The sequence below is a fragment of the Dipodomys ordii genome, unplaced genomic scaffold, assembly GCF_000151885.1.
Source record: "Dipodomys ordii isolate 6190 unplaced genomic scaffold, Dord_2.0 Scaffold141, whole genome shotgun sequence".
Lineage (NCBI taxonomy): Eukaryota > Metazoa > Chordata > Mammalia > Rodentia > Heteromyidae > Dipodomys > Dipodomys ordii.
This window is the reverse complement of record NW_012267357.1, coordinates 898,786-924,168: the sequence shown is the minus strand read 5'-3', so window position 1 is coordinate 924,168 and position 25,383 is coordinate 898,786. Positions and strand designations below refer to the sequence as shown.

General features: G+C 47.8%; 1 protein-coding gene across 1 annotated transcript in view; it reads right to left on the bottom strand.

The window, feature by feature from the left end:
• Positions 1-25,383, bottom strand: part of Gnb1l (guanine nucleotide binding protein (G protein), beta polypeptide 1-like) — a 73,355-nt gene that overhangs the window by 16,066 nt on the left and 31,906 nt on the right. Inside the window, exons 2-5 of the mRNA XM_013031589.1 lie at positions 15,300-15,444; positions 14,450-14,575; positions 5,616-5,778; positions 493-591 (exon numbers count right to left, since the gene is read on the bottom strand). Coding sequence (XP_012887043.1) covers positions 493-591; positions 5,616-5,778; positions 14,450-14,575; positions 15,300-15,424 — 513 coding nt within the window. The 5' untranslated portion in view covers positions 15,425-15,444. The remainder of the gene's footprint in view (positions 1-492; positions 592-5,615; positions 5,779-14,449; positions 14,576-15,299; positions 15,445-25,383) is intronic.

Genomic DNA, 25,383 nt, shown 5'->3' with positions numbered 1-25,383 from the left:
ATGGACAGACCAAAAAAATTTTTAAAAAAAAGCTTGGGCCAGGATCCTTGGGGGATGCTCTTCTCCTAGTGCTTGGGGGCAAACACTTCCAAATTGTAGATCCTGCCCTGTCTCTTCAAACCTGCACAGGTGAGTCACCATGTCCCTCCCAGCTCCAGAGGAGTCTGGAAGCAGGGTGCTGAGGGGGAGGACAAGCAGCTGGCCTGACTGTCCCCCCCTCACTGCCACCAGCCAAAGGGGACCCTGTGGGGCCTATGGAGGACAATCCTCAAAGCCAGGTTTTGGGGGGCATTTACAGGAGCTCCTTAGATGCAGCAGTGAGGGGAAAACAGAAGTCCAGTCAGGGCCACTGGAGCCACAGACAGCAGTGTGCATATGTCCTCTGAAGGGCTATTACCCATTGGTTTGATGACAAATCAAACCCTGAGTGGGGCATGACTCAGGGCCTAGTAGGCGTGGCCGCAGGGCGTGGCTGGCGCACGCTCACCTTACCTGCCACAGCCTCAGGCACATGGGCATGCCTGGCTTGGCGTCTGCCTCCGGCTTCAGGGTGCACACTGACGTCTTGGATGGCATCTCCAGAATCTGAACCTGACAGTGAGAAAACAAGTTGATTTGGGCCCATGCCAAGCCAAGTCTCTGCTACACAAACAAGAGACTTTTAAGACGATTAGCCAAGGCTGCTGCGAGTTTCTGTCTGCTCTTCTCCCTATAGAGTTCCATGTCTCCTAATTAGGCTGCATAGGCTCAAGGGCTTGGGTGCTGCTGGGACTTGTGAAATCAATGCTCACATCATTTGTGAGTGACCATTGGTCACCAACTGGTGGCCGCCTCTGGCCCCTTCCTGTGTTGCCATCTGGGCAGAGCAGGCCTGGAGCACTTGGACCTGACTTAGGCCACTCTCATTCTTTCTCTCACTCCTCTGTCTCTTTCCTGGTATAGGTTTTACACAGAAGCTACTTTGAATATATCAAGTGGCACCCGGCCCCACCATGGCCTAAGATATGAGCATAGTACACAAGGCCTGAGGCAGCCATGTTTGAATCCTGGCTTTCTAGTGCTTAAGTGTCTGGCCCACATAATTAGGCTGCTTTAGCCCTGGGCTCCTCTGTGCCTGGTTTGGAGATATGCCTTATAGTCCAGCTCTCATGCCAACTTGCCAACCCGAGTGGGCCTCTCATCCGGTGACTAGCTTGGCCTAGCTCAGCACCATCCCTAGGGGATGGCCCAGGCTGCCACACCACAAGCTAGAATTGGGCCCCTAGCTGTTCTATACGTTGAGTGCTTGGGCTGCCAGGGAGGGCAAGCACCCCTCCTTTGAGCTGAGGATAGAGGGTTCCCACATGACACACTGCATTGCAGGGCCTGTTCAGTATTTCTGTGCCCTGAGTCTATGCTGCCTCAGTACTTCTAGGCTAACCAATCTGTGCCCTCTGCTATGGCTGAGAACTGAAGGGGCTCTGCTGGCCTTGATCAGTGGAGTGGCTTTCTACCAATCACCCACAAGAACACTGATGTACAGCCAGTCTGGAAAGAGAGGCCATGACATAGGGAATCCCCAATTTGTATATAAGAAATGAGAGGTCCAGGGCTGGGAAGGTGGCTCAGTGGTAGAGTGCTTGCCTTGCATGCCTGAGGCCCTGGGTTTGATTCCCCAGCACCACATAAGCAAAAAGAAAAAAAAAAAGCCGGAAGTGGCACTGTGGCTCAAGTGGTAGAGCTTCAGGCCCCACGACTGGACCCCCCCCAAAAAAAAAACCTAAAAGAAATGAGAGGTCCAAAGAGGCTGGGGTGTCTACTGGATGTGCTAGCTGGTGTGACTGTGTAAGCTGAGGGACAGAGTCTGACCTGTGCAGGTAAAAGCTGCAAGACCCTCATTAACTCACACTGGAGAGCATACCCAGGTACTCAGGTTCAAATTCTAACTCAGCCACATGAGTTATGGGGGGCAGTTTCTAGCCAGGGACATGGTCTGGTCCTTGGTGTGTGTCCTGCTGATGGGCCCACTTCTGACAGAGGCACCTACTCTATCAAAATGTGGTGTTCTCTGAGCAGGATGCTCTCACCAGCGTCCCCATGTGGCTTGGCTGCTAATGGCCAGGCATTTGCCTCTGCTGAGCACCAGTGCACACTCATAGTTCTTAGGTTCCTCTGCTGCAGAAATGAGTCTTGGAGTCCCTGCCTTTTTATACACATGCACACATGAGCAAACAGGTATATGCACATATGTACATGATACACATATGCACACATATGTACACAGAGAAGGCCTCCCTCACAGAATCCAGGAGCCTCCAGGTGAGCTGCCAGCAGGACAGAAGAGGCAGCAGGGGCACCAATCCAGTGACATGATGAAGGGAACAGAAAAAAAAAGAACCTTGAGTAATGGAAGCAGAATAAGGAGGGGCTGCCAGACAAGGAGCCATGAGAACAGGGAAAACACTGCTGGAATTCAGAGGTTAAAGGTCAGGGGGAATGACAAGAAAATTTGATGGCAACTGTGGAGGCAGGTATGGATACCAGGACTCCTTATGGGAAAAGAAATTCAAACACCTCTAGTAAAATGGCAAGGAAATGGATGGACTAAGAACAAATCATGCTAAGTGAGGCAAGCCAAGCTCAGAAAGACAAACGGCGACTGTTTTCTCTCATGTGGAAGCTAGATCTAAAATATAACTGGACAAAGTAACCTACACAGACTCTAGGCATTCACACACCAACAGTCAGACGTAGGAAAGAAACTCAAGGATGAAATTTTTCTGCACATTTAAAATACTATTTATTGAAATGAACTCCAGGAAATGGAAACATGGTTTAATGTTGTTGTTATTGTTGGTGGTAGTAGTAGTGTTTGTTTTTTCATTTGAGTTTTTTAGGGGAGGGCAAAAGGGGGAACACAGAAAGAGAAGAAGGGTGAACAAATACAATTATGCTGTTCAGTATAGACTATGTGGAAAATGACCTGTGTAACTTGTGGGCTGAGACAAGAGGGGGAAACTGGCAGAAAGCAAAGAAAGGGATTACATTGTCCAAAAAAAAAGAAATACACTCATTACTTGACACTTTAATAATAACAATGAAATTATGTACATTTTCCCACAATGCATTGTATTTTATTACTTATTTTGTTGGCTATGGAGCTTGAACTCAGGGCCTAGATACTCTCTAACTGAACTCTTTTGCTTAACGCTAGTGCTCTACCACTTTGAGCCACAACATCACTTTCAGTTTTTGAGTGGTTAATTGGCCATAAGAGTCTCACAGGGATTTTTCTGCTTTGGCTGGCTTTGAACTTCGATCCTCAGATTTCAGCCTCCTGAATAGCTAGGCTTACGGGCATGAACCACTAGTACCTGGCTACAATGCATTTTAAAATTATATATTAAAAAAAAAAGAAACATGGGTAAAAGGATGTCTAAAAATCAAGTCCCAGTTGCCAGAGCAACATGGGGAATCAGAAAAAGACAACAAGAGTGCTCTGAGATCCTTGCTGCTTTCTATAGAAGTAATAGCAAGCCAGGCACTAGTGGCTTTCACCTGTAATCCTAGCCCCTCAGGAGGCTGAGATTTGAGGATCATTGTTTGAAATTCATGAAATTAGCCTGGGCAGGAAAGCTTATAAGACTCTTATCTTGATAACCACCAAAAAGCCGGAAATGGAGCTGTGGCTCAAGCGGTAGAGTACTAGCCTTGAGAAAAAAAGCTCAGAGAGAGTGTCCAGGCCCTAACTTCAAGCCTCAGGACTAGCGCACACACGCACACACACACACACACACACACACACACACAGAGTAATATCAACATCAACTCCATTGCAGGGACTCTCTTTGCAGGTCCCACCATCACCATTGTGAGAAGAGCCACAGGTAGAGGCATGGCCACAGCACAGCAAACCAAGGTTGAGCGGTGACCCAAACACCTTGAAGAGGAAAAGCTGCCCTGGGCACAGACATGTTTCTGGGGGTGAGGGTGGCATTGGAGGAGGCCCAAGTCACAAGTCTGCCCAGTCCACAGATGAATGCAGTCTTGGCCCTCTGTGAGCTCAGGAAGACCCCTTTGGTGGCAGTAAGGAGGGGCTCAAGGAAAAGGGTCTTAGGTAGGCCAGAGAGTGGGGGTTGATAAGATCCGCTTTCTGTCTGGGAAGAAGGATGGGGTGAAAAGCCAGGGCAGCTCCGGAGACCTGAGGAGGGAGCTGTGGTACTTCAATCCTACCCTATGTGCGGGAGAACAGAGCACAGGGCAGACCCATGACTGCCTGGCCCAGGCTCCCTGCACAGGCCTCTGTGGGGGTTGGAGGAGGAGCTCCTGGCCTCCCTGTGCTCCCAGCCTCCTACAGACACCAGCTTTCCACCTGGCACCCAACTACAACTTTTGTTTCCAGAAGGAAAATGTTGGGTTTGGGCAAGTGTGGCCACCCAGACGGCCGAGCAGGGCGGGAGCATGCTCCCCGGGCATTGTTTGGGCACAGGCCAGCAATGCTTTTCCAGGGCCCAGTCTAGGCAGATTCCAGGTGGGAATGTGGAAAACAACAATTTTCCCAAGAAGTACAAGGTCTCCAGGGTACAGCTCCTGTAAAATACTGATGCCGCCTGTTCTGAGAGAGCTGAGGGCCAGGAAGCGGCTTAAAACCAGGCGGGGACCTGCGGCCTCGAGGGAGGGAGGTGACAGGCTGATCTTGGACTGTACAGTGACCTGGGGGTGTCGAGATGGGGGCACATGAAGGACTATTTAGGAACTACCCTCAGGGACAGAACAAATCCTCCTGAAGTTCAGGATGACACTGCCATTCAGGAAGAAGCAGGCTCCTCCCGTTCACATTAATAAAAACTTTTAACAGGTTTCTGGCAAATTGGCAAGAAAAATGTGTGTAGCTCCTAATTGGTGATTTAAATGCAATCATGAACAAATAAATGCCTGTTCCTATCTCATTATTTATGAACTAGATCTGCTCGAAGACAAAATGACTTTTCTTGGGTGGGGGCCAAGCTTAACGTAGTACATGGGCCTCATCTGCCAGCACCAGCAGGAGCCGCCCTGCCCAGGGCTGCCAGCCACAAAGGGCCCCAGGCCTGCGGGGGGCAAAGTGGAAGACAGGAGGCCCCCTCCCCCTCCTCCCTGACTGACAGCTCCCTGGAGCAAACTGTCCTGCACACTCACAAGGCCCAACAATTGTCACTCTTGGTTCATCTCTACTTTACCTTTGGCAGACCCAAGGTTGAGCCATAGCTCTGTCTTCCCCATCTGTGCCAGCTGTTGCCCTGGATTCCTGCTTCCACCCCCTGTCCTAGGCACTGCTTCTCTTCCTCTGTCCCTGGAGTCATGGGCACCTTAATGCAGCCTGACCAGTCATTATGATACCAACACTTCAGTGACCTTTTGGCTCTCCATCCTCTGGGCATGCCTGTCCTGGGAGGATGGCTCATGGCCACACCTACATCACATACAACCAGAGGTGGAACCAGCCATGTATTGGCCCAAGGCCTCTGGAGATGCAGTCATATGAGCAGACCTTAGAGTTCAACAAGCAACGTCATATGGTCTCATAGGTATGGTCTGCTTCCTCACCAGGGGGCAGAATGAGCAGAAACAGGGGTCTCAGGAGGGCTGGTCCTTACCTCATCAGTGTCCTTCCCTGGTACAGCAAGCATCCAGCATGGTTGTCCATCAGCCAGGATGGAGCTCTTGCAGAATCCTACACTCTCCAGGTGCACAGAGTCCACGATGGCATTCCTGCCCTCTGCCAGGTCCCACAGGCAGAGCTGCAGGTCCCGGCCTTGACTGACAAAGCAAAAGGAAGAGGCTGAGAAACCCAGTGAACACTGAGCACTACTTGGACAAGCATCAGGCCCGCGCCAGCCCAAAGTATGGTTTCTACATTTCTAGAGAGTGGCTTTGATAACCTTCAGATCGTTACAGATTGGAAGCCTCAGCCAAGGATAATCTGTCTCTGTATTCATACCGAAGTGGGTATCCAAGGCACTGGTGCCAGGACACTCAGCAGAGCACGAGCACGAGCCCCTGGCCTGCCTCTCATCACATTTCTGTAGTTCCCCATACCACTAAAGCCAAGTCCTGTCCCCCTCCTTCTCTCTGTGACTTAGGTTTACCCAGTATTCTCACTCAGATCTTTTCCACGGTGAATTTTAAACCTATATTTACTCACAAACATGCAAACGCAATCCCACTGTCCTTGAACAGGAGTACAGCCATCCACACTACAGAACACCACCAGTGACAGAAAGGGGCTGACTGCTGACACATGTGACAGTCTGTAGGAAGCTTAGATGTGATCTACTAAGTGAAAAAAAAGCCACGTCTAAAAGGCAACACTTGAGTGGCGTGCTAAAACAGCCATGAATGTAGGGACAGAGAATCACATGGAAAACTGCCACAGGCAGCAGCTCTGATCTTGACAGGGCAACAGACTGCTCCATGTGGCCCTGGGGAGGCAGGGGCAAGACCACCTGTATGCACACTGTGTGCATGTTAAAAACATCCTCACAACCCGCCAAGCAGGATCAGAAGCCAGGAGGCCAGAGGGAGCTGGCCTCTCATTTTGGAAGAGGTTAGTACAAAATGCATATGAGATCAATGAAGATATGTATAAAAGTACAGGCAATGCCCCCACTGCAAGCACCAAGAAGCAATGAGCCCATCTAGTGCTCAGAGCTAGAATCACCCCATTCTCCAAACACAAGTAGGTATCAGAGAAATGGCAGAATCAAGGACTCAGTTGAAAAAAAAAAAAAAAGAAACAAGAGAAGTTTCCTTGAAACTAAGGAAATACTTAACAAAATAAACAAAGGAAAGGGTAGAGGCACATCAAAAGGACACAAGCTAGAACACTCTTAATGATAAATACTAGTAGTATTAGATATAAATCCGAAGAAGGAAGTGAATCTCCTTGAGTCTAGGCTCATCCTTGTGGATGAAGTAGAAGAGTCAGCCCTTCTTGAAGATTCCTTAGTTCAAGGAAGACTTCCACCAAGAGGACAATGAGGAGGGATAGGGAAATATAAACTCCCCAGGAGGACAGCACAGAGACAAACCACTGCAGGCAGAAGCCCTTGTAGATGCTGAGAAAAATGAAGGAAACCTGAAAGAGAAAAGGGCATTTGCACAGCTTGAAGTAGCTCCTCATGTTTCTTCATTGCTGTGCTGGCTTTATTTAACACAGTTTTCCTGGGGCTCCTGACATCAGGAGGCAAGGTTTAATTCTCCTCCTGGGTGTGAGGATGCCTCAATGACTTGCTTCCTGAGAGCCCAGGACGCAATGGCTTAACTATGTGAGACCAGAAGTATCTCAGGTTTGGGAGTTTTTCAGATTTGGGGATATTTGCATAGACTTTACCAGTTGATTATCCCTAATCTGGAAATCTGCAGTCTGAAATGTTCCAGAATCCTAAATTTTTTTCTTTCTTTCTTTTTTGGTCAGTCATGGGGCTTGAACTCTGGGCTTGGGCGCTATCCCTCAGCTCTTCAGCTCAAGGCAAGCGCTCTACCGCTTGAGCCACAGCACCACTTCCCGTTTTCTAGTGGTTTATTGGAGATCAGATTCTCTCGGACTTTCCTGCCCAAGCTGGCTTTGAACCCTGATCCTCAGAATCTCAGCCTCCTGAGTAGCTAGGATTATAGGCATTAGCCACTGGCTCCCGGCTTTCTTTTTTTTTGTCGGTCATGGGGCTTGAACTCTGAGCTTGGGCACTGCCCCTAAGTTCTTCAGCTCAAGGGGAGCATTCTACCACTTAAGCCATAGCGCCACTTCCAGTTTTCTGGTGGTTTATTGGAACAGTCTCACAGACTTTCCTACCTGGGCTGGCTTTGAAGTGCAGTTCCTAGATCTCAGCTTCCTGATTAGCTAGGATTACAGGCGTGATCCACTGGCACGTCAGAATCCTAAGCTTTATGAAAACTGATATGTCACTCAAAACATTCCAAATTTCAATCAGCTACAGTACCTGCAATGGCAGCTACTTGGGAGACAAGAGTTGGGAAGGATGGTGGTCCACGGGCAGCCGGGGCATGAGTTAGCGAGGTTCCCATGTCAACAAGCTGAATGTGGTGGAGTGCCTATCATCTCATCTCTGCACAATTTCACAGCTCCCTCTGGCTCTTTATTTCTTGGTGACCGTTTTCTGTGAGGGAGAAACCGGGCTCCTATCATCCACCATTCATATGGCTTTCTGCTCCACCTTGGTGGAATGTACAGATACCCCGCCCCCATGACTGTCATCCCAGCTATAGGAAGATGGTGGTCCAGGCTAGCCTGGCATAAACAAGCCCCTATCTAAAAAATAACTAAAGCCAAAAGGGCTGGGGATGTGGCTCAGGCAAGTGGGAGGCCCTGAGTTCAAATTCCAATAGCACCAAAAAAAAATTAAAAACCTTCCAGATTTTGGGGGATTGGATTTTCAGTTTAGAAATGTTTAACCTGTTAGATATTAACAGATTGTGGACCCCCAACAGACACTTAAGTGGTCCAGGGCAGCCTCACCTATAATAAGCCACAGGGATGCATGTGCCTCTGGTACCATGAGATGGGAAGGGCATTCACCTCGCTGGGTTTCTTCTCCAAACTCAAAACCTTGTTCTAATCCTGAGAAAATAGCAGACAAATCCAACCTAGCACATTCTACAAGCCATCTGAAAAGTATTCTTCAAAAGTGGTTGAATCAGCCAAGCACTGGTGGCTTACACCTGTAAACCTAGATATTCAGGAGGCTGAGATCTAAGGATCATGGTTCAAAGCTAGCCCAGGCAGGAATGTCAGTGAGACTGCTATCTACAATTAACCACCAGAAATACACTGTGACTTAAAGTGGTAGAGTACTGGCCTTGAGCAAAATGAGGGATAGTGCCTCAGGCCCTGAGTTCAAGCCCCATACTGACAAAAGAAAAGAATTAGTCATATCATGAAAAATAAGAAACAGAGAAATTATTTCAGAGAGGACTAAAGACCTGGCACACTGCTGCCAACACCTCTGCCCAACATCTCCTTTCTTGCTCACGACTTCAGATACCAGCATGGCTGAATGCAGAGGAGGGAAGGGACGATAGAACCAATAAATTTCCTGTGGACACAGCCTACATCCCATACCATAGGAAGTTCCAGTGAAACCATGGGACTAAAAGGAGTGACAGGCCGGGGATGTGGCTTAGTGGTAGAGTGCTTGCCTAGCATGCAGGAAGCCCTGGGTTCAAATCCTCAGTACCACATACACAGAAAAAGTCCGAAGTTGTACTGTGGCTCAAGTGGTAGAGTGCTAGCCTTGAGCAAAAGAAGCTTAGGGACAGTGCCCAAGCCCTGAGTTCAAGCTCCAGGACTGGTTTAAAAAAAAAAGAAAAGGAATGACAGTGAGCTCCTGAGAGATGGGGTGGTGTGGCCACACCTCAGTGTCAGGAGCCCTATAAGACCCAGAAACACTGAGCACAGAGGATAGCCTGGCAAGTGTGGCTCCGTTAAGATAAAGAACTTTATTTATTGGAAGTGCCATGACGACAGTGACAAATTTGAGCTAGACATAGTGGCCTCTACCTGTCATCCCAGACACACTGGGAAGCCTATGGTCGGCAGGTGACAACTTGGGTGTGTGTCTGAGCAGGAAGAAAAATAAACAGCAGCAGTGAAAACATGTTTTTCAGGGTGGGTAATGTGGGGAGGACAGGAATGGAGGAGGAAGGGTGAGCAAAATATAATCATTATATTCAATGTACATTATATAAAAAATGAACTATAATTTGATGGTAGGGATGGCAGTGGGGAAATAAGGGAGAATGGTGGAATGACATTGACCTAGAAGCATTATACTCAACCTGACTTATGAAACTGTAACCTTTGTACAACTAAATTAATAACAACAGAGCTGGGACGTAGCTCAGTGGCAGAGCAAGTGCAATGTCCTGGGTTCAATCTTCAGTACCCAAATAATAACAACAACAACAATAACAATGCCCAGAGAGTCCATTCATTTTGGTCAGGATCATACAGGAACTAACAAAAACAAACCATCAACAACAACAAAAAAACCAGCACCTGGGTGTTGGTGGCTCACACCTGTAATCCTAGTTACTCAAGAAGGTGAGATCTGAGGATTGTGGTACAAAACCAGTATTCTGGCCACTTATGTCTCATGCCTGTAATCCTAGCTACTCAGGAGGCTAACATCAGAGGATCATGGTTCTAAACCAGCCCTGGCAAAGAAGTTCATGGGTGTCTTATCTCCAATTAACCAGCAAAAGCTGGAAGTAAAGGTGTGGCTCAAATGGTGGAGGGCTAGCCTTGAGCAAAAAGCTAAGGGAGAGTGCCTTAGTCCTAAATTCAAGCCCCAGTATCAGCACAAAACAAAACAGTGCAAAATAGGGCTAGATGAGTGGCTCTGTGGTAGAGTGCCAGCTTAGCAAGCATGAGGTCTGAGTTCAAATCAAGAAATGTAAGCCAAGCTGGGCGCCAGTGGCTCATGCCTGTAATCCTAGCTACTCAGGAGGCTGAGATCTGAGGATCATGGTTCAAAGCCAGGCAGGAAAGTCCCTGAGATTCTTATCTCCAATAAACCACTAGAAAACTGGAAGTGGTGCTGTGGCTCAAGCGGTAGAGCGCTTGCCTTGAACTGAAGAGCTGAAGGATAGCGCCCAAGCCCAGAGTTCAAGCCCCACAACCAACCAAAAAAAGAAAAAAGAAATGGGCAAGAGGTCGGAGGTAGTTAAGAGTTTATCCAATTGGCTGACAAGCACAAGTGGGTCCACAATGCTTAGAAAACTCACATCAAGCCACACTCAGAAGCCCGGGCCCCAGAGATGGGTGTTCCTGCTTTATGGCATATGACAAGTCCAATATGCACATATGCTGTGTCCCAGACATCCCAGATCTGAGTCCAGGGTTCAAACTACAAATATGTATGTACTTGGGCACCAGGAGGCTCTGACAGGAGACCTCCTGGCAGCTTTGTTTCTAACAGTCTCAAGTGGGCAAGCCAGAAGCGCAGTGCAGGTGAGCAGCATATCCAGTGGCCACCACACTAAAGAGGCCAATGACAGAAAGGAATTGTGGCTGTGCAAACCCTGCTGCACCTCACAGAGGTTAAGTGAAATGTATGGTCTTATTTCGTTTTTGTTTTTGTCAGTTGTGGGGCTTGAACTCAGGTCCTGGTGTGCTGTCCCTGAGCTGTTTTTTGCTCAAAGCTAGTGCTCTACCACTTTAAGCCACAGCTCCACTTTTGGTGGTTAATTGGAGATAAGAGTTTCAACAGACTTTCCTGCCCAGACTGGCTCTGAACCATGATACTCAGATCTCAGCCTCCAGAGTAGCTAGGTTTACAGGTGTGAGCTACCAGGGCCAATCTGAAATATATGTTTTTGAGACAGTAAAGCCTACCTAGTTGTGGTATCATATGCCTGTGATATCAGCTATGCAGGAGGCATAAGGTAGGAGGATAGTGGTTTTAGGTTAACAGCAGGCAAAAATAAGACTTTATCCAAAAATATAACTAAAGCAATATGGGATATGAGCATAGTTCAGGAGGTAGATCACCTGCCTGGCAAGTAGCAAGGGCCTAAGTTCAAACCTCAGTAGAAAAAAAGACAGTAAAGCCGGGGGCCAGTGGCTCATGCCTGTAATTCTAGCTACTCAGGAGGCTGAGATCTGAGGATTGCAGTTCAAAACCAGCCCGGGCAGAAAAGTCTGTGAAACTCTTATCTCCAATAAACTACCAGAAAACCGGAAATGGCGCTGTAGTGGTAGAGAGCTAGCCTTGAGCTGAAGAGCTGAAGGGCAGCGCTCAGGCCCAGAGTTCAAGGCCCACGACCGACCAAAAAAAAAGAAAGAAAAAAGACAGTAAGGGGCTGGGAAGGTGGTTTAGTGATAGAGTGCTTGCCTTATATGCATGAGGCCCTGGGTTCGAGTCCTCAGCACCACATAAACAGAAAAAAACCAGAAGTGGCGCTGTGGCTCAAGTGGTAGAGCGCTAGCCTTGAGCTGAAGATCTGAGGGACAGAGCCCAGGCCCAGAGTTCAAGCCCCATGACTGACCAAAAAAAAAAAGAAAAAGAAGAAAAACAGTAAAACAAGAACAAGCCATGGAGCCAGCTTCTGCCTCTAGGGAAGGCAAATGGTACTTGTGAGGGAGGCAGGTGGGGCAGAGGGCCAGTAATGCTGCCTTCTTGACTGCAAACTGATTACTCAGGTGCTATTTGTGCTAGTACAAGGCTCTGTGCCTCCCTTTCCTGTAAGTATGTCATATTTCACAGTGAAAAATGTAAAGAAATGCCCAGCTGAATGGGCTGATAGGGCCCAGGTGTAGATAGAGCAGGGGGCAGGGGGGGGGTGGAGGGGGAGCGGGCGGTCTTCCAGTCCTTCTAGACATGAAAGTCCCCAGCCCCTTTAAGGGCCCTTGGAACTTAGCTTCCAAACACAGCTGGGCATAGTCTGAATGCAGGCAGCCTCAGCACCCTAGATCTCTAGTGCAACATGATTGCACACCTTGTGATCCATGGTCAAGGCTGCCCTCTGAGCACCTCCCACCTAGGTGGGAGATTCAGAGAAGGTGTACAAACTCTGGATGCAAATGGCTCTGTAGGATTACTTGAAAACAGGGTCTGATAATCAAGGAAGACCAACAGCACACAGACCTCACCCCAGGAAGGACAAGGGTAGGGTGTGATGGAAGCAAGGTTCAGAGATGGCTCTAAAAGCACCAAAGGCTAGAGCTACCACCCTCCTGGGCAACTCTGGTCCCTCAGCTACCTTTGGAGTAGTGGATACTGAATACTTCCACATAAAATTCATCTGCATGCTGTTATGGGCCAGACTGAGCTTTGTCCTCTGGGAACTGGACTCTATAGTGCCCAAGAAGCCCTGGTACCAGGCCTAGAGTAGCACAAACCTGTGCTTCTAGAGCTCTGGGCCTTGGAGGTAGTGGCATAGGCATACTCCAAACACAAAGAGTGCCAAGCGTCAGGAGGGCAACTGCAGGTCTGGGTAGGGGCAGGGCTGCTCAGGCAGGCAGCACTCTGGGTTCCTGTGCTGGAGACAGCAGTCCATGCTTAGGGACTGATGTTCCTTGATTGAGGATAATGGGTGCTTTGGTAGCCTGGTGGCCCTGGAGGAAGGCTTATGGCCAGCCCTACCATGCTATCCCCTCCTAGTTTCTGAATTATTATTATTATTATTTTTTTGCCAGTCATGGGCCTTGAACTCTGGGCCTGGGTGCTGTCCCTCAGCTCTTCAGCTCAAGGCTAATGCTCTACCACTTGAGCCACAGCACCACTTCTGGCTTTTTTCTGCTTATGTGGTGCTGAGGAATCGAACCCAGGGCCTCATGCACTCTACCACTGAGCCACCTTCTCAGACCCCCCCACTCCTAGTTTCTGCCATGTCCTTTCTAAAGTGAAACAGAGAAGCCTCTTGTCTTCCCCACTTTCTGATGCTTCCTGGCCCACCTGGTATCCCTGGATCTGTCACCACTACTAGGCAGTTCTTACCTCAGGATCCCCGCAGGCTGTCCAGCCTCTAGTGCCTCAAGGCCACTGGTGACACTGGCGGGTGTACACCACCAGGAGTGATAGACTTCCCACCTCTGCTGATGCTACAGAAAGAACCATCTTTGTCCCTCTACCAGGCTCTTATCAAGAGGTTACTTGCCCAAAAAGCACCCTGGTGAGGGGAGGGGGGGCAGGTCTGGCAGCTGGCAAGCACTGGAGACTCTGCCTCTGCACATCCCACACTTGATGGGGATGAACCACCTCTGTGGTCCCTTCCAGATGGGGGTTAGCCCAGGTAGGTGGTGCACAAGTGATTTGTGGGGGATGGAACGCAGACACATTTATACATGTGCACATGTGTGCACATGCGCACACATATACTCACACAAACACACAGCCAAGGCCTGAAGGAAGGAGACTAGACAGGTAGAAACCTTATCCGATACCTGCTTCCCAAACACACTGTGCTTCTGAACTCAGTGCTAGGACACATGCCAGAGCTCTAGTCTAGGACTTGGCTGTTTCCAGGTGCTTCCAGGCTTCAGTCCATTTTCTTCCTCTTAGTACATAGTGCTCTTCCCTCCACCCACCTCCCAGCCACAACTCTGTGGCCTCCATGAAGCCTAGCCTTTGCTACTGTCTCACACCTGGTCTGGCAGCAGCCCCTCAAATGTCACCAGCCCCATCTTCTGGCCTCCTGAGGTGGCGCCTCCCAGCCCTGCCACAGAGCACTGCTAGGCCTCCACAAAGACAGCAAAGGTAAGAGGCCAGATCTGCCAGCCTCCCCAAAGACAGGGCTAAGCCCTGTGTCCTCCACATGCTGTGGCTAGTCTAGCTAGATGGCCTTGACTTCTTCAGTCACCTCCACCCTGCTCTGACAGCCAGCTAAAGCCATGAGAGCCTCTGTGGGAGGATCCTACTGGAGGTTATAACGTGGCTCCTTTGGGACAGTACTCACTGCTATCATGACTTACCTGAGGAGCTGGGAGCCCTGGGGCAGTGACTGCAGCCAGGTCACGCTCTGGCCTCCATGGCCATCCAAGATGGTGACTGCTCTCCGTGTCTGCAGATTCCAGATGTGTACCAGGCCACTCTGAGACCTGGTCAGGAGCCAAGTACAGGAGATAAGTCAAGTGCTGGAGTCACGTGGCCATTCTGAGACCACACTTAGCCCATTTTGGCCCACCGGGACCCCAGATGATCTGGAGACTCCAGATCATCAGCCAATAGTTCCTTAAACCAGGATAAAACTTGCCCTCCCATCAGGTGCCAGTGGCTCACGCCTGTAATCCTAGCTACTCAGGAAGCTGAGATCTGAGGATCACTGTTTGAAGCCAACCCAGGCAGGAAAGTCTGTGAGACTCTCATCTCCAATTAACCACCAAAAAGCTGGAACTTGGAGCTGTGGCTCAAGTGGTAGAGTGCTAGCCTTGAGTACAACATCTCACAGACAGTGTCCAGGCCCTGAGTTCAAGCCCCAGGATGGACAAACTTACACACAAAATATATGGCCCTCCCTCCCATTGAGGGCAGGAAATAGATTGAGCTTGGGGAACTTTTGCAGGATAGCAGGTGCTGTTCTGGAGTGGGGGGGGGCACATACCACTGAAACATACACTTCATGGTCTGTAACAAAGAGACGCATGCCCCTGCTTCTCCATAGAGGCCCCAAAAGGACACTGCCAAGCAGGCTGATTGTGCAATAAACATAGATGCCAAGTCGCCTGAAACCCTCTTCTAGTGCCCCAAATAAACACTGGGCATCATGCTAGCCCATAACCCCAACATTACTTCTGGGCTTGGGTGGAAGCAGTTGCTACTTACCCTGAGAAGAGAAGTGAGCTCCCCTGAGCCTGGGATTCTCTGCAGAAATGGAGCGCATTCACTGCTGACTGCACGCCTCGAAGGACAAACTGGGGGTCCGGTGGTGGCTGTAGGGGGGCTGCCATGCTGGGCAAGGCATAGTCACCTGGGGATGAAGGAAGGATATAGGTGAGTGACAGAGCCCTGTGTCTTCCTCCAGAAAGGCGTCCTGGCAGGGGTTCTCACCTCCGGCACATTCTGAGAGGAGACTTTCTGCTTTCTGAATGGCCTGGTGACGGTGGAGGAATCAGGCCCCTCCATGAGCTATAAGGGCCCAGCTGGGACCCTCTCTGGTTGCTGCTCAGGGTGGGCTTCTAGAAGGTGGTGTACAAAAGACTTGCCTTTCACGTACCCCCCCCCCTCCATTCTGTCTAAGAGCTTGCGTACCCAGCCGGCACCATCAAGGTCCCAACCTCTCTGGGCAATCAATCACAGTGATCCCTGCTCTGGGCAATCACAACCTGTCTCAGCAATCACAGTGATCCCTGCTCTCACACAGCTCCTCTGGCCCTGGTTATCCTGTTCAGAGCACCAAGCAGCTTCTAGAGCTTTCTGTCACCGCGATGAGAAAGAGCTTTTGTTTGAGGCTGGAGGTGGGACGCATTGGTCAAACACTTGCCTAGCATGTATGAAGCCCTGGTTTCAATCCCCACTAGTGCCCCAAACAAACAAACAAACCCAAAAATGATTCTTGTCTTGGCCAAACTTAATTCAGGCTCCGAATGGTTCTTCTAGGCCCATCTATACATTTCTCTATAAAACCCAATTTTAGCAAGAACCCTGCCAAGTCATTTAGTACAAGTCCCTCCCCCAACAGCCCACCCTCCCTACCTAGTCATGTTCCTAGCCTCCATCATCCCTCAGGTGATGTCTAATCACCTGGCCTGCTTCCAGCTACCTCAAACCCTGATGTCTCCTCTAATTCACTTTCCATCACTGCCTTGCCATATTCCCTGGCCCTAAGTTCTCTTCAGCCATCCATGTCGGAGTTGAGCACCATCTCTAACCACCGAAAAACTTCATTGCCTCCATTCCTGCTTCTCTCACTGTGGCTCTGAACAAAGTCTTCCTCACTGTGCTTATTTTAACTAGTGTCACTGAATTGATTTAACACCAGCCATGTCCTCTGCTCCCCAGATCCCATTGTCCATGCCAATGTTTTTTAGCCCTAGCCCTGCACACTTGCAGTGCTCCTGCCACTAACTGGGTCCAACCTTGTGCAGGTATTGCTCCAGTGTCTCCCTGAGGAGCCCTGCCCTCTCTTCGCTCCTTATAAATTCAGTCTCCCCTCAAGAGCCCCTCTTCCCTCCTCTCTGCAGCACAGTAATGATATTCCAGGCTAGCTTAGGAATAGGAGCCAAGCTAACCTGCTCTCTCCAGCCCAGCCTCCAGCATTAGCACCTGCTCAGCAGATGCCTGATGGACAGGCAGGAATCATGTGAAGACCTGGGGTGCTGAATAAATGGTGCACCCCTCACATCCACCGCAAACAGCACAATTTCTAATGATCACAACCACCCTGCTGATAGTATCTTCTTTACTTCAGGGAAACTGAGGCAGGAAATGCTAGATGAACTTCCCCAGGTACCTGGGCTGACAACTGAAGGGCTCTAGAACTTGCAAGCCATCACCAAAGGGTGCAACAGCAGTGAGGTGGTAGGGGGTCAAGGTGGAGTCACTGGCTTCTCCTCACAGGCTACTGTCCTAGATGAGAGGCCACTCCCTAGACCATAGGACCTGTGTTTAAGAAAGTTTCCAGCATCTTCTCAGAGCCAATCCCACCTCTAAGACCTCCCATACTACCTCAGTCCCACAGGAGTCTGCTCTTGACAGGCAATGGTGACCCCAGAGCCAGAAGGGAGCTGCTCCAAAAGCCAAGGGCATATCTAGGAGAGCAGATATCTGGTGCTGCTGCAGCCTCTCACAATCCCTTGTCCATGGCTCAGTTACCCTTCCCACTCAACCCACCTGTAGCCAGGCACAGCCTGACCAGGAGAGATACAGCTACAGTCACCAGAAAATATAACAGGCAAAGGGCAAGAACAAAGGAAATAGGAAGGATTCATCCAAGAAGGAACTTTGGCTGGGTGGGGTGAGGCTACATGGGGTGTGGAGAGAGGGGCCTAGGCTGAGGCTCATGTAGCAAGGGGTAGGCAAAGAGGAGGAAGAGGAACAAGGCCTTCTAAAACACTCCTTAGCCATGCATTCCACCACCAACTCTGCTGCCTTGAGGCATCCCCTAAAGCTACTTATACCTTCCCTTTTCCCCTTTGTCACAAGAAACACAAGAGTGTGCTTCAAGTCACACACAGCAAGGAGAGAGAAAGCAGCCAGAGCCAGGCTCCTAGGAAACTTCCAGGCCTGTGAGTATGGACTGGGGAGGATGGAAGACCAGGCCATGGTCCAGGCGAGGCCTGTGAGGCCTGTGCCCATGCTAGTGGATGGTGGATAGTGCTCAGGCCTAGACCCTATTGACCTAGTGTGTGTACTAATTGGGCCAGGTCTTCCCTGGGCTGACTCAGGGTAAGGATCCACCTTTCCAGACCTCAAACATCAGCTTCAGGACCGGACCCTGCCTCTCAGGAGCCTTTGAAGTAAATGAAGTCATTTTATATTCTGCCATCTTCCCCCACTCCCCCCCAAGGCTAGGAAGGGTGTTAGTTAAAAGTTAAACAAACTCTTCCTATATGCAGGGGTAGCTCCTGAAGGACAGGGATGGCTCCCAGGCCTAGGCCCTTGTTCTGGGCCCTTACAGGACTCAGATGCCGAAGACTGCCTAGGCCTGCCCAGGCAGGCTAGCCTGGAGAATAAGTTGGGCAGCTTCTGGACCCTCAGAAGCCACTGTAGCCTATGCTGTACCTGCCATATATTGGACTACAGGCCTGCCACAAGAGCCAAGAAAAATAGCCTGGCACCTCAATCCAGCAGGAAACATCAGGACCAGGGTAGCATGTCCTTCCTATCACATGGCTCCAGGCAAAAGAGTTTGAGAGACTATTCCTGAACAGGCTGCCATGTGTAATTCACATACATAACCATGTGGACACACATACACCTTAACAGATGCACAACTCATGCTTAAGACACACAGGCACATGCAATTCACATATGTATGCAGACATGCCAGTCTAGCTTCATACACATATGCACACACACAGATACTCAGGTATATGCCCACTCACACATGCACAACTCATACATGCACATGCATACAATCCTCACACACATGCACACACATGTGCACAAACATGCAAATACATGCATACACACATTCAGGTACAAACCCACAGAGTGCACAGATATACACAATTCCCATATATGCATATAGGTGTGCATACACTTGCACACATATAGATACACACTTATGCATGCACATATACTCAGGGACATACACATATATACATACACATACATGTATCAAAAGATACCCAACATACTGTAATCCTAGCTACACAGGAGGCTGAGCTCTGAGGATTGTTGTTTGAAGCCAGCAGGGGCAGGAAAGTCCATGAGACTCTTATCTCCAATAAACTACTCAAAAAAGCCAGAAGCGATACTGCTGTATACTGCTGTGGCTCAAGTGGTAAAGTACTCACTTTGAGCAAAAGAAGCTCAGGGACAGCATCCAGGCCCAGAGCCCAAGCCTCAGGACCAGCAAAAAAAAAAAAAATACACCAGCATCAGGGAGGCCATGGGCAGGGCCAGGCAAAGCCCAGCCCACACTTGCCACCTGCCTGCGGCCTGGTGGGAGTTTCCAGAACCTCACAGTAGAAGGCTCATTGTGAGGTGATGAAATCAACTCTCCTCTATTGTTTCCCCAGAAATGCGGGGAACAAACCCGTCACATTGTTACAACAGCCGAAATACGCAGGCCAGAATGATGCATTGGCAATTAAGGGCTCCATCATTTCAAGCAATTAAAATAAACGCTTTATTTTAAAACTAATTAATTCTACCTACATAGTTTTCCCATGACAATATCCTATGATTACTTGATTTATGACATCTAATTATTCTTTATTAATCTAATTGAAAATAATCGTATTATCCTATCTCGCCTGGCACAGGGCCACCTGGGGTGGAGGCCACAGCCTCTGCACACAGCTCATGTACAGCCTCAGCCGTGTAGTACTGCTCTACCCATGCTGCCCCGCTCTACCCATGCTGCCCTGCTCTACCCATGCTGCCCTGCTCTACCCCCCTCATCTTTACCTCCAAGAGGGTGAAGAAAAGAGAAGCCTAATCCAGAGCACAACTTTGATTCTGTCTGTTCTTGGAGATGTCAAAACAACAGAGATTCTTTCAAAAATTGAAGGAAAGGCAATCTGACACAATTTGTGTAAGGGACAGTCTTTCCTACGAGTGCTGTATACATCCTGAAAGTCTACAGGCCCTTGGCTCTACCCACAAATGGACTACAATATCTCCCTGGGGTAATCACAACAGCAGCAGCCCAAGTGCCCCTCAGAACTGCCCTCATGGAGAGGGACTTCAACCCTTCTGGGTGTGCTGGAGCTTTACACTTTGGGTAGTCCAGTCTTGAGCTGCCTCAGCTCAGATAGAACCCCTATGCAATTCAAGTCAGATGACTCAGGGCTGGGGCTTGCACAGAAGTAGCTGGTGCCAAAAGATCTATATTTTGGGGCTGCTAGGGGTTGCACTGATCTATATCCCACAGCCTGATCCACAGAGAGGCTGAAGGTCAGGTCTATACATCTGCCCTGTCCTGTCCTCAAATCCTCTCATCTTACTACAATCTGACTACTCGTCACTGGGAAATTCTAGAAATCAGAAAAGAGCCCTGGGAAGAAGCAGAAGCAGGGGAGCTGTTAGGGAGACTCCCTAACACTGCCTTGCCTGTCCTAGTCCACTGAGCCTACACGCCTGTATGTAACACCACCACACAGGCTGCACAGGCTGTTGGGAGAACCTCTCAGGGCACCTAGTAGCTCCTTGCTCACATAAGATTAGACCCTCTGGGACCCCACAGACTGGGCAGGTGTCACTTTCCAGTAAGATGAATGTTTTGAAGGAATCTCCCAGAAAAGAAATAACAATGTTGATAAAATAGGAAATAAACAGGTGGGTGCCAGTGGCTCACACCTATAATCCTAGCTACTCAGGAAGCTGAGATCTGAGGATTGTGGTTCAAAACCATCCCAGGCAGGCAAGTCTGTGACAATTAACTACCAAAAAATCAGAAATTAGAGTAGTGGCTCAAGTGGTATAGTGGTAGCCTTGAGCGAAAGCTATGGGATAGTGCTCAGGCCCTGAGTTCAAGCCCAACTACCAGAACAGAAAAGAAAAAAAAAAAAAAAAGAAAAAGATCTTTTGTGCAACACTAAGTTGAAAAAAATATTTGGAACCTTCTGGCCAAACACTAAATGAGGTCTGTGTAGCTTGCAGCTTGATGCCTTCTCTGAGATGATTTGCTGTTTTACTGATTTGGAATTTGAATTCTGATGGCCTCCAGTATGAAAGACAAAGCTAGGGTCCTCCCAAAATGCCTTGTCTCATTATGCTCACTTCATACTTAGGTTGAACCAGAACTAAGCCTAGAAAGGTGCTAGAAAGATACCAGATACATGTTTCAGCCCCAATTCACACCATTTTAGGAGCTTCCCCAAACTTTCTTCTTCTTAGAAGGAACCTCCTTCCTGCCAAGGTATCAATGAAGTAAGTGCTCAAAAACAATGTCAGAGCAGAGCATTGGTGGCTCATGCCTGTAATCCTAACTACTTAGAAGGCTGAGATCTGAGGATCAAGGTTCAAAGCCAGCCCAGGCAGGAAAGTTTGTGAGACTCTTATTTCCAATTAACCACCAGAAAACTGAAAGTGGTGCTGTGACTCAAAGTGGTAGGGTGCCAGCCTTGAGCAGAAAAGCTCAGGAACATGACCTAGGCCCTGAGTTTAAGCCCTATGACCAACAACAACAAAATGTCAGGTGTGGTAGTACACAGCTGTTATCTCAGCATTCAGGAATCTGAGGTAGGAGGATCAAGTTTGAAGCCAGCCTAGACTACATAAGGAGTCCCTGTCTAAAACAAGTAATAATAATAAACATTACCAAAACAAGGGAACATAACACTATGAGTAAGGGCTGTCAAAAAGAATGGGAGGCAGAACTAGACCCAGAGAGCAAAGTATTCAAGGAATTTAAAATGAGGATGTTTCATGTTTTGAAGGAAATAAAAATGGAACTGAAGCCACAAGTAGAGTGTCAGAGATGTAAAAGTCACCACAGATTTGAAAAGGATCTAATTTGGTGAATGGTAGCTGCGAGTCCTCTTCCCGTTATGTCAAGTATTACTCTCCAGATAATACTCATCATGAGAGCCTAGAAAGTCTTTACCATGCAAACATGTGGCTGTTGCCACATGTGATAAAAGCTGGCACCACAAACAGTAAACAGGCATCGCTTATTTTCTGAAGCAATGCCATAGCATCGTCCTTCTATGGCCATGCCAACAAGGTTCAACTCAAACGTGCCAAGAAGCCATCAGACACATCTAGACATGGGACATAGGTTGCTGGACCAGGCATATACTCATGAAAATGGCAAGATCTAGAGAAACAGCTACACAAAAGGCAGGAGAACCTTCTATCTTGAAATACACTTCAGAGGTATCACAGGTGAACCCAGCATGGAATCTGAGATCTTGAACATTAAATTTCATCCTAGATGAAAAATAGGGCTGCCAAGAACACTGTTTGGACATTTGGAAATATCTGAATATGAACTATAGATCATAGGACATTATTAATTGTCTTGGAAGAATGTCTTTATTCCTAGAAGGCAAATGCTAAATGATTTAGGGCCAAAATGTCAACCTGTCAGCACTCTATTTTCAAAATGTTTCAGAAAAAAACATTGTCTCTCTTAATCTCTATCCACATATGACTACAATCAACACTCAGTTTCCACAGAGGTCAGCTCTAGGGGTCATCTCGTCCCACAGATACAAAAAATCCAAGAATGCTTAAGTCCCTTATATTAAATGGTGTAGTGTTCATTTAAAATCTATGCATACCTCCCAATAAACTTGAAATCATCTCTATAACTATATAATGCCTAGTATCATACAAATGACACCTAAATGCTGTTACGAGGTATTGCTCAGACAATGATGACAAGAAAAATGTCTATACATAGTCAGTGGAAACACTGAAGTAAAGCAACATGCTAACCATTGATGAAAGTAGGTGAAGGGTATATAGGCATTTATGACACTCATTTGCAACTTTTCTGTAAGTTTAAAAATATAATGGGGACAAATGAAGTCATGGTCTTTAGTCATACACAATATGGAAAATGAACTATGCAACTTGTGGGCAGGGACATGAGGGGGACACAGAGCAAAAGAAGGGGTGACATTGTCCAAAAAAGTACTCATTACTTGACTTATGAAATAGTAACCACTCTGTACAGCACCTTAATAAGAACAATAAAAATATATTTAAAATTATAACAGAATAGGAGCGAATGAGGGAAGGGGTGATATTGTCCACAAAGAAATGTACTCCTTACCTGACTTATGTAACTGTAACCCCTCTGCATATCACCTTTATAATAACAATAACAAATTTAAAAGAAAAAAATATATATAACAGAATGCCAGAGGATGGGGGAGGTAGATAAATTTACACTAGACTTGTATCCAGAATACCTAATGCAATTTTTTTTTAAAAAAGCAAACATGTGGTACCACACATTAATAATGCCAGCACTCAGGAAACTGATGCAAGAGGTTCATGAATTTGAGGCCAGTTTGAGCTATAGAGTGAAACCTTGTCTCAAAAATAAACACTAAGTTGGTGGCTTGTGTCTGTAATCCTAGCTACTCAAGAGGCTGAGATCCAAGGTGAGTGGCTGAAGCCAGAATGGGCAGGCGTCTGTGAAACTCTTACCATCAATTAACCAATAACAAGCTGGAAGTGGAGGTTTGCCAACTTTGAGCAAAAAAGCTCAGGGACAGAACCTAGGCCCTGAATTCAAGTCCCAGGATTTGTACCCCAGAAAAGAGTAACAAAAAAATGAGCAAAAGACTTGATCAGATATTTCACAAGCAATATAAATGTCCAATAAATATATGAAAGGATGTTTAACCTCATTAATAATCTTGGTAATACCCATCAAAAACACAACGTGATATAATTACTCTCCTGGCTGACTAGCAAGATACTAAGCCTGCCAAACATTGAGAAATATGGGGGGTAACCGGAACCCCTCTCCCATGCTGGAAAGAAGCTAAATTGAAACAACCATTTTACAAGCAATCTAGCACCTCATGACTCAGCAAGCCTAATATAAACACCCTAATTCTCAGGGGTGCACAGAGAGCCTTGTATGAAAATGTTCTTAGCAGAATTGTGCATAGGAACAAAAACTAGAATCAGCCCAAGTGACCATCAGCTGCAGAATGGGACACATTTGGTAAATTCATTCCACAGAACTGAAAATGAACAAGTTCCAGTCTTACAAGGACAAAACCCAAAAATCTGAACTGAATCAAGATCAAAAGACATTAAGTAAACCGGGCGCCAGTGGCTCACACCTTTAATCCTGAGACCTGAGGATCGCAGTTCTAAGCCTGGCAAGCAGCAAAGTCCATGAGACTATCTCTAAGTAACCACCAAAAAAGCCAGAGTGGAGCTGTGGCTCAAATGGTAGAGCACTAGCCTTAAGCACAAAAGCTCAGGGACTGTGCCCAGGTCCTGAGTTCAACTCCCAGGACTGACTCCCCTCTCCCCATCAAAAAAAGACATAAAGGAAATAAAAAAGGAAGCTCCAGTCAGGGAGAAAATATTCACAAAACACAAATCTGTGAAAGGACTCATATTCTGATTATACCCACTGCCTGAGAATATATCAGTAAGAAAAATGCAAAACAGTGGTTCCAAAAGGGCATATAGGCAAAGGTATACAAATGTACACAGAAACAGTACAAAAACAAAGGTTGAAATGTTAACTAGACCAAGTTGAACTCTGGCCAAAAAGCATTAAACTTGACAAAGCCAGACAACTCTGAAACACTTCACTGTACTCCAAAATAAAGATATAACAGTTCTGCCGGGCACCGATGGCTCACACCTATAATCCTAGCTACTTAGGAGGCTGGGTTCTGAGGATCCCAGTTCAAAGCCAGCCCAGGCAAGGAAAGTCCATGAGACTCTTATCTCCAATTAACCACCAGAAAAACCGGAAGTGGCACTGTGGCTCAAGTGGTAGAGAGCTCACTTTGAGCTGAAGAGCTCAGGGACAGTGCCCAGGCCCTGAGTTCAAGCTCCACAACAACAACAACAAAAAGAACAATGCCAATGCACTAAATAACAGATATCATTCTTATAAAGTAGAAGCTATAGGACTGGGAAGGTGGATGAGTGGTAAAGTGTTTGCCTCACATGCATGAGGCCCTGGGTTCGATTCCTCAGCACCACATTAACAGAAAAAGCCAGAAGTGGGTGCTGTGGCTCAAATGGTAGAGCACTAGCCTTGAGCTGAAGAGTTGAGGGACAGCACCAAGGCCCAGAGTTCAAGCCACACAACGGGCAAAAAAATAAATAAATAAAATAATGTAGAAGCTATCGAAAATCCAAGCGGTCGCAGAAAGAAATCTTTTAAGACTAAAGATTACACCAAGTTGAATAAGATGAAAAGAAAAATCCAGGAGTCTGGTGGCTTGCACCTGTACGACTAGTTACTCAGGAGGCAGAGATCTAGAGGATTGAGGTTTAAGGCCAGCCAAGGCAAAAAGTTTATTCCAGCTATGCAGAAAGCATGAATAGAAGGACTTAGGTGCAAGCCTGCTCAGGAATAAATGTGATACTCTTCTTTAAAAATACCTAAAGCAGGGGCTGGGAAGGTGGCTCAGTGGTAGAGTGCTTCCCTTGCATGCATGAGGCCCTGGGTTCGATTCCTCAGCACCATATAAGCAGAAAAAGCCAGAAGCAGAGCTGTGGCTCAAGTGGTAGAGCACTAGCCTTGAGCTGAAGAGCTAAGGGACAGTGCTCAGGCCCAGATTTCAGGCCCCAAGACCGACAAAAA